Source organism: Odontomachus brunneus, unplaced genomic scaffold (assembly GCF_010583005.1).
Source record: "Odontomachus brunneus isolate Ranch 3 - 2012 unplaced genomic scaffold, Obru_v1 Obru_scaffold_006, whole genome shotgun sequence".
NCBI lineage: Eukaryota > Metazoa > Arthropoda > Insecta > Hymenoptera > Formicidae > Odontomachus > Odontomachus brunneus.
This window is the reverse complement of record NW_022639456.1, coordinates 1,064,754-1,074,750: the sequence shown is the minus strand read 5'-3', so window position 1 is coordinate 1,074,750 and position 9,997 is coordinate 1,064,754. Positions and strand designations below refer to the sequence as shown.

Below are 9,997 nucleotides of genomic sequence, written 5' to 3'. Positions count from 1 at the left end.
TGACTTTTATAGATCTTTTTAATAAAGAAAACGAGTCGTTACACGTCGTGTCTCGCTTTTATTCGACTCTAACTTGATAATATAACGAGGGCGGGGCAGGAGGTGAGTTTCTCTCTCACACATGCATACACACACACATACTCAGATATATTCTCCTGTTCTCTCTTTCACATTCTCTCTCTCTCTCGTATAATATTAATAAAATCACATGTATACTCACACAAAATAAATAGTCGGCACAATCAAGTGTATGGACTATGGAAAAATTCGGATATTAACGTACGTACTACCGGTAGTAATCGTTTCTCTAATAAATATAATAGGCCATTTAGAGCCACCACACACATATGCCGATAGCTTTTGTCATACAGCCAATCGTGAACATCGGGTCGAACTATCTGAAGGACACGCTCGTACCTTTCTATCGCGCTCTCGTATTTCACGCACGCACATGCCGTCGTAACTTGTATTATCTCGAGCCTCTTCGTCGCATCTCCGTCGTGTCATTATATCGTTAACGACATTACAGTTGAATTACGAATAATGATAAGAACACATCGTTTAATCGCATCTAGCGCAAAGTTAGAGCTATCTACCATCAACGTTATAGAAAATACACGATAACTTTCTTGTCGTCGAACAGACCCATATCTCTTCTGCGCGCTAATTCGTTTAATTGACATATCCAATACTGCGATTTGCGCTGAGAAATTTTGTGCTCGTTCGTGGGCCCTCGTGAGAACGTAATAGCATATAACCGGGAACCACGCGAGAGGTCGGCGTCGTCCACGTGTTGGAAAGAGAGTATCGGTAACGCGTCGTATCTTCGCATCTTTTAGCTGTGCTCGCTGTGACACGAGGTTGCTCGAGATATCGGAGAGATATCGTACGGAACGACGATGGTGAGAGTCGGAATTGTATCGTTCATCGTCTTACTATCCCTCTTGAACTATCACCGATACGTTATTAGCACAAACGCCACCATCAAACGGACATATCTATAAAGATACGAAAAGAATCGCGTTACACTCGCTAGTTTGCAGATACCGACGGGCAGCGTCTTCCGTAATTAATCGTCGCATAATCAAATCGAAAGAGAGTCAACGTTCCCAGCCTCGCGTGGAACTTGGCCGCGCGCGAAAGTGCAAACCTTAGCGATAATTCCACCACAGCTCACCTACACGGACAGAAAAACACGCACATATATATGTGTGTATATATATATGTGTATATATATATATATATATATATATATATATATATATCTCCAAGTGTATAAACGATAACAGGGAAGTTCACGTTAATCAAATGATGATCGTTAACTACACGAGGATCAAGAGGCGAAAAATTCATACTCGGTGCTTGCACTCGCTAAAAATATTATACAGCGGAAGATATACCGATTTCGTTCTCGAAGAAGAAATACACGCTCACATCTGGCGTTGTCCGCCCACACGTGCACACACACACATATACACACACACACACACACGCGCGCGCGCGCGCGCTTATTACACACTCGCATACTCGTCACGCATACTTAACAATACGATAATCATTAACGAATTACAGCGAGATTCCCTAACGTGATCGCATGTACACCGATATGGAACGCTGTTCTCACCGCGACGAGACTCACATCGAATTCAATGCGCCTCACCGAGGTCGCCATCGACCGACTCGGATCGGATACAATACAATGAAATCTCTGTTTCACGACAAACTCGATTCCCTGGATCTTACTGCATTTCGTTAATTAATCCTCTTACATTCCACCGGGGAATGTGACGATAGAAAATGTCACGATACAAATACACGGTATCTAGAGATCGGCAGAGGAGAAGTTCGAAGGGATTTTATGTTTTTTTTCCTTTTTCGTTAAAGAACATCGATTAAGCCTTAGTGGAGCAAGGGGTTCGTGTTGGTGGTGATGTGGATGGGACAGAGAAGTCGCATGATGAGAGGGAACATGTATATCTATAAGTGCAATAAATTCTTCAAAAAGTGATTGGACAGTATGGTCATGTGTATAGAAGTACCGAGAATTCATATTTACTTCGTCAGGCAAGCTTAAGTCAATTACGGCTTTCACAAAGAGTTTCTCGTTTAGTCCCATTTGATTGGTCTGTCTTGGTAAGGGTAAAGAGTTTCTTAAGAGAAGTCTCGTTATTTAAATAAATTTGTCCTCAATGTAAACTCTTCCTCGACTCATTCTTCGCGCCAATGTTTCCGTGGTATGTCGTCTATTAAGACGCTTTTTTCGCTATTAATCGCGATTTATCGCGTCGCGTCGCGCGCGTTATATATGTACACGCATTCTCTTAATGGACTCGAAAAAGACTAGGAGATTTCACGCTAACCTAAATATTAACGTACTTGTACAATGTTTCATTGTCGCGCCGGCGTGTGTCGTACAGATACCGTTTTAAGAAACGTTAATTATTGGTTTCGGGTGTGTTGCAGCCGTAGGAAATATCGTTTATGTTACTTTAAAGTGACGCGACGTAACATCGTCGTCGTGGTCGTAGTCGTGGTCGCGGTCGTGGTCGTCGTCGAGTAAGTCAGTTCAGTTTCAGAAAAGTGGTGAAATACATATAAAGCACTAGCAGCTGCTGAATTGAAAGAGTTTGGAAAAGTCGGTGAGAGGAAGATCACTAGTGTTCGCAGATATTCTCTCTTAAAAATGGACAATCTACCTATAATGTTGACATAGATATCAATGATTATTTTTTTTGATTAAGCGTAAAACTTATAATCGATACTTTTCATCTTGAGTTTCTCTCTATGACTTAGTTAATATTATTTGTTTTACTTTCGGACAGTCTGTGAGACTACAGGTTTTACAGCAGTACGTGAAGTAAACCGTCAACTGTGTTCTTTAACGACTGAGGTCCAGAGTTCGCCGCTCCTCGTGATTCGTTTTTTTTTTTTTCGAATGTAAAATAGCGGTGTTATCAAAACTTCCTCTACCTCGGTCGATAGTTTTAATAACGTACAAGGATGGTATATCTCGCGAATCCGCATTGGCTGTCGTATGTGTACGGCAAGGGCAGTTTAATAATATCTGTATTGAAAATATGTTCGCGATAACGCAACTTCTTCATCTTCATCTTCCTCTTTTTTTTTCTTTTTGTTAAAGATTATACGTCACGGCACCTTGTACCTTTTGATTTATTTTTCAGTTCACGTACCATAAACCTATACGTCGCAACCGTCGGGTATATAATAAATAATAGTTGTTATTAATTAAACAACGTGCTTTTTTTTCCTCGCTAACTAATCAACTCCAAGACGAACCGCACATATCGCTATAGCCTAATCGTAAAACGTCCATTTACTTGAACATCGTTATATAGCTATAACAGCAACGACAATGACAATGATAATGACGATGACGTTGACGACAATCGATGATAACGATGACGATGAGACAATGCTGACAGTTATGAATTATTGGAGTCGAACGACGTCGTGACAGTGAACGGTGATATGATAAAAGTAATAATTACAATTTTATTGTTGCTATTATCGTTATTATTTTTAATATTATTACTATTATATTTATTATTGTTATGTGTATGCAGACGCACGGATCCGAGAAACGTCGCCTTCCGCGTCTGCCTTGTCAAAGACGGAACTCCATCTTAACACCGCGAATCTTTATCAACCGCAAACCTATCAATGAGCTCCGCTTCATCCGCGAACGGTGGATGGAGGTGTTAAGCGCGGAAGGCAGCGTCGATCGCACATCGCCGAGTGCGCCAATGATAATGACCACGAGCTTAACAGAGTGGCTCGACTGTAGCGCGCCGAGTTCGTGCAGAAATATCATCTCCTTGCTGGATTTGTCTCTTCTCCTCCTTTAGGAAGAGGAGAAACAGATATCAACGTTGTTGCGTCCGTGAGACAAAGTCTCTCTCCGCGGTTCTGTTCGCTGCTCTGAACAGAAACGCTCCATTTCCTGCAGCCTCGTCGTCTGTTCACGCACAGACTGCAGGAAAGGCTCCTGATGACATTACACGCTACAGCCAGCGGAACCACCCTGTTATGCGGACACTCCGGACTCCTCAATAGACCCCGCCCTCCTTGATGACGTGAGAGATACAAACGGGGTACAAACGAGGCGCAAACACTTTAATGCACTTGCATAGCTGTATCATCTTGCGAGTGTCACGGTCGAGTAGACGCAACTCGTCGATATTTCACTTCATATACTCTTTTATTATTATTATTAATGTTATTATTATTATTATTTTATTGTTATTATTATAACTCGTTCCCGTATCTTACACATTGTATGCTATCTTTTTTTTTCGCATGGAATGCTTAAATGTTTCAACGTAACCGATGAGATATCGAGGGGGAGAACCACTTTCCAAATTGAGTATATATCCATTCTAGAGCCAGCTATATGGTAGCTTTTGTTATCTCGTATTATTACTCCAAAATAAAATTTAAAAAATACAAACAATACTCGCCGATTCGGCCCTCGTTATATACACGTTTAATGCAAAACGCGTTCAAGAATATAAATTACGGGGGAAACATATGCCAAGACTAACTTATTCAACACGAATGGCATGTACCGCGATTCTCGCTGATCAATGACCTGCAAATAATGCTATCCTGCCATGTGAGTCTCTCGATAAATCGAAATTTCCCTATCTATGAGCAAATGTCGTTTCGTTTTGTTCGATCTACGTTTCTCGCTCTCTTTTTCTCTCTCTCTTTTTTTTAAACGTCTAGATCTATAACGGCGAGTGTCCTCTCTACCAGTCTTTTTTTCCTTCTCCATTCCTAGGCATTTTAATTATTTAAAAAATCGTCATATTGAACCCTGTGTATGACTGTATTTCTCTCTCCTCTTTCTTTCTTCCTCCTTTGTTTTTTTTTTTTTGTTTCTCAGTGAACTCGGTCACCCAGTTTATCTTGAGCCATTGCTATACCAGGATTTGTTCCATCGGTGTGTCACATTTCGAACAACGCTCGTGTACATGGCACAATTAGATGTAACGCCTCACTTAGGCGAGGCTCCCTTCTTCCGCGCGGTTGCGTGAATTGCGCGAGGAAGACTTTTTAGAATTACGATGCTTATATATTCCTTTACTCGGATTTATATTGACTATACGATCTATGTATAACATCTCGATGCACAATATGCCGATACACGCAATGTAAAATTCGCGACGCTGTCCCGATAATATAAACAACCAAAAAACTAAACCTGCCGACTAATTCCGATTTGTCTATAGCACAGGCAAGAATACATAACGGTATTCGCGATTGTGTCGACATTACTGTGTTAAAAGATTTTGCGGTTCAAAGTGCAAATCACTACATTTGGTTTATCGTTCTTCGTAACGTTTCTAACATTCAAAATTATCGAAAATGTAATTACAATATTCACTCGCTCACGTTCACAATCGACGAGAAAGTCTTCATCATTGGCAATCTTGAAATTCGGTAATCAATCGTCGCTGCTGCTGCTGCTACTTTGACGTTACTGCTGGCAATTTGAGGAAAGACTGTCGTCGTGTGGTAGCGGCTCAATTCGGCGTTAACCGCTGCATGGACGGTCCACATATTTCTAGAGCACGTTAAAGTCGCCACAGGCTAGATCTACGTGGTGCCGATGTTGATCCTACAGTAGACAAAGAAAAGTTTCGTTAGAATACGATTCAGAAGCAATTTTCTATTGTTGCTGTCATGATATGTCGTGAATGGGTGTCGGGAATTTCTTCAGATTCTATAGTCAATTCTGACGAGGAGCGTGTAGGGTCGAGGAAGTGATCGGTTCGATTGGACACGTTCGGAAAATGCAGCGATTGCAGAAGAGTTGAATGAACGTTTATACGGATAAGCAATCACTATTTTCACATCTTCGAAAACTGAACAGGGAGGTTGTGCAGGAGATCGCGCTTGCTGATCACACTTTGCTCGGTCTTCACGATCGCTGTGCTCTCCGAGCGATTCTTTACGATACAATGAGAGGGCGACAATAAGAGAAAAGTACTTTTTTGGAAAACGTATTTATACCCGCTCGTGTCACGATATCCTCCTCTACCTATGGTTGTACCGACCAGCATGTGAAACAGCCACCATTTCTATGGGCAGGGATCCTCTTCGCTTGACAAGCGGCTCAGGTGGAACAGGCTCACGCTTTCCCACTTCTCTCTTCCACTTGAGCCACGTGCCGTTGTCGTTCCCGTCGGTGGACACGCCGGTGAACATTTCCGGGCCCCCGCTGCTGCGTCTCCTCAAGATTTTCTTGCGATTTCGCGGCTTGTTATTTACGCTATTTCTACTGAACAAAAGATCGCGGCGTAACTCGGATATGTCTGCTGGCACCGATCCCCGTCTCGGAGACAACATCCCGGAAACGGTGCTGTCGAACAGTCTGCTAATGCCGTTGTTGTTGCTGCCACCGGTGGTGTTGTTGTTATTGTTGTTGTTCATTGGAAAATTCTCGCGCTCGCCTGGAATTAGTTTAACGTTCGTTTCGTGATATTGTTGAAATGTGCCTACTAATACCAAAAGTCCGTGCTTACCAGCTACAGCGAGAACATTCTCCACAAGATTTCCCAGCGCAGCCTCTTGCGGAAGACTAGCTCTTCTTAGGGCCGAAAGATTATCTTCACGAGGTCCTAAAGCAAGCCGATTGGAACCTCCACCTAATGTGTAAAATACAGTGTATTCGCAATATGTGACAAACAGGCAGCAAAAAAGAATCTGTTGGTACAGATTTAAGGAAAGAATATCTGATATCAGAAACAGCTTTTACATTGAAGACGATAGTGAAGAAAAATCAAGTCACAAACATTAAAGTGAAAGCGTACCTTGATGTTTAGTGATATCAGTCGGTACAGATCCGCGTCTACAACTATGATCGACTTTGGCAGGAACAGGAGTTGGAGCAAAGTCGTCCAATCTCGATAGAAGGCCAACCGGAGCTGATCCGCGTCTTCTCGCCCATCCCTGGATTTGATATTACGGTAAGTGCCGGTAATAAAGCGAGCATTAAAAAGAATGGTAGAAAATAATATGTAGTTAATTTAATTCTACAGTTTTTTTAATAAAATATAACTGTAAAAACTACTATCAAACTTCTACAGTGTCCAAACGCATAGTCTTATCTTTAAAGTAAGAAATTTTCGTGAAATTTTCGTGAAATTTCCAACGCGTTTGACTGAAACGAAAGCTCGCTCTTTTCTTAAATTACCTGACTGCCTCTGCGGGACAACGTTTTGGTGGAGTCGTCACACGCACGCGGATCAACGTTCTCTTTCATCTGCGCGTCTGAGCTCAACCTCGCTATCTTCGAGTTCTTCTCCTTTGTGCAATCCGATTCTCTCTTGCTGCCGACCGCGACAGCCTCGTTGTTCGAATCACTGCCAATACTTCTTCTCGGCTCACTACCACTGTCACTCGACGAGGACACACTATGATTACGGGGCGGCGAGTCAGGAGGACTACCGATAAAGAACACTTTGTGAGTGCTAAGCTCAGAAGACACGGGTATCGCGGTGAATCGTCTACCTGCACTGTCAGTCGTGATCGTTCTACACTCTGTGACCGGGGTCGAGTACCTTCGTGGCTCTTGTTCGGCACACGCGCTCTTAGCCGACGAGGCACACTGGTCCGACCTCTTGGACGACAGCGTAGTCCGCGGCTCGTGCATCGCCACCAACTTCGCGCCGCGACTACACTTGAGCTCGACGTTACAGCAGCCCGAGTCCGTCTTACATTCGGACGTGTCGGACACGTGGCTGTCCTTGTCGCTGTGGGAGGAACCGCCACCGCCGCCCGTTAACGTGGCGTAGAACATCCGCGTGGAGTCGGCGTCTTGAGCAGAAGAAGGCCTTTTGTGGTGGCGATACTTGGAGAAGGAGTCGTCCGGGCGAATGGTTTGCATGGAATGGCGGCGTTGCTCCGAGCTGGCCGCGAAATCGTACTTCTGCTTCATCGTGTCCGACAAGGTCGAGCCCCGTCTCTTCGCGGGCATATCCACCGCCAATAATTCCTTTGAGAGCCTCGGCACATTGGATTGCTTTTGATGGCATGTGTCGCGGTCATGCGGCAACGATGGCGAGCAGCACTGGCCGCTCGAGCACGATTTCTCTTTGGTCGGGGTCGAGCAGCCGGACGAACTGTCGGCCTCCATCAGGACCTGAGTATAACATTGCGACATCTCCGCGGTGGTGGACATGTACCTCGTTCTCGCGTACGAAGACTGCAGCGGCGGGAACGTCTGCTGTCGCATGAGATGCTTCGTCTGTACGCTGGGCTGGCCGTCCGCTGACTGCAGAACCGTGCTCAGTCTCGAGGCTTCGGTACTGCTGGTAATACTGGCTATACTCGTTTCCGGTAAAAGATTTTCCGCGCTTACCGGTCTCTCGGTAGCGCTGACGTTGGACGACCCACCCACGCTACTCTTAGAAGACAACAGGGATAACGAGCTTGGCCCTAAGAGACCTTGGTCTTCCAACTTCAGCAGGGTGTTCTTCGATTTTACATGCTCGCTCGGCAGACTCTCTCTCCTGGAGGTTTGACGCGGTGGTAGGCTCAATGGTTTGGACACACTCAACGGCACGGAGTGACGCCTGCCGACGCGATCGAGACCGACTCGTCCCGGTAACGTCGGCATTCGCGACGCTTGCATATACGCTGCTGGTATTAGCAGGTCGATGCTGCCCGAATCCTCATCGGCAACGGTCTCCTCGCCCGAACTAACGACTCCCTCGGGCTCGTCCAGCTCGGAGATCTCCGTCTCCGTCTCCTCGGTCGCTTCTTGCGTGATTAATGCTTCCCACTTTTTTTGGTTCGCCTTCAAGTACTCCATCAACGAAACGCTCAGCCCGTCGCCGAGGAAACGGTGCCACTCCACGTAGAGCGGCGTGACGACGTGCTTGAAAAAGCCGGCCTGGATCTTCGGGATGCTGGTGGTATGTCGGTCGCACAACGGCGTCACCGGGAGATTCAGACGGCGCTCGTAATCGCCCTGCCTGAAGAACTCCTCGCAGACCTTGTAGGACCATTTCCTAGATATATCCCACGGTCTGCATGGATTTGAGATGTCGGCGCACTTGAGGGCGATCTGCAGGATGAAGTGGCGATCCTCCGCGCGTCTCATCTCGAGTGAATTGTTGCTCAGGTAATCCTGCGGCAATCCGTGCAAACACCATACGGTTAATCGATCGAACAGACAAGGCCCGCGCGCGTCTTGGAAGGTGGAACTCATTCTAACGACGTACCCTGAAACGCGTGAGGAATTCCTGCTGCCTCGTAATGTCCGTCGCCAAGATCAATGAGCTGATATGCCGCTGAAGTTCCGGTCTCACGTCGGTCGGCAGTTGCGCCGAGACGCCGCTCTCCAGAAGGCATCCTATGGCTGATCTCCAATGATGATTCTCGAGGACAGATGTGTTCTGCAAATTGACGAGTTTTCGTTTAGATTTCACCGTCATCATCGGCCTCACCAATGATTTTTATCGCTACCGGAAATGTTCTCTACCTGGTAGAGCGCGGCCAGATGATTGCTCGTCGCGACCAGGAACGGTTGATTGACACCCGGATGATCCAAGTCGTGCGTTACAGCCGCTATCAAGGAAGCCATAATCTCTAGATTGGTTAGGTGCGTCTTAATCTGAAAATTTGCAGCCCGATTATCTCGCATCGTCCAAGAGTGACATCAAGAGGCGCGCATTAAATCATCGAATATCCGCTCACGTTCGCTTGCAAACAGAGAGAGAAAGAGAGAGAGAGGGGGGGGGGGGGAAGAGGGAGAGAGAGAAGTGTGGAAAAGGCGTGAGAGCGAAAGAGAGACTGACGAAAGTGGGCGGCATAATCCAGCCGTTTCTGAAAACGGGGAAAAAATGGTTAGGGGTGGTTTGGGGGTTCCCCGGTTGCGAAGGCCGGGGTCGGACCTTTTTTTCCGGCGCGCGTTGCTCTTTTTTCTCTCCTTTCCTTTCTTTTTTCGAGGGAAATGGGGTAAAACCGA

The 9,997-nt window shown here is 45.6% G+C and overlaps 1 protein-coding gene across 8 annotated transcripts in view; it reads right to left on the bottom strand.

The window, feature by feature from the left end:
• LOC116853454 overlaps positions 1–9,997 on the bottom strand; it is a 90,140-nt gene continuing 80,143 nt past the window's right edge. For all 8 annotated transcript variants that reach the window (XM_032834568.1, XM_032834563.1, XM_032834586.1 and 5 more), the window contains 7 exons: positions 9,512–9,646; positions 9,252–9,425; positions 7,220–9,157; positions 6,837–6,975; positions 6,549–6,671; positions 6,081–6,476; positions 1–5,641 (listed from right to left, as the gene is read on the bottom strand). In XM_032834568.1, coding sequence (XP_032690459.1) covers positions 5,598–5,641; positions 6,081–6,476; positions 6,549–6,671; positions 6,837–6,975; positions 7,220–9,157; positions 9,252–9,425; positions 9,512–9,646 — 2,949 coding nt within the window. In that variant the 3' untranslated portion in view covers positions 1–5,597. The remainder of the gene's footprint in view (positions 5,642–6,080; positions 6,477–6,548; positions 6,672–6,836; positions 6,976–7,219; positions 9,158–9,251; positions 9,426–9,511; positions 9,647–9,997) is intronic.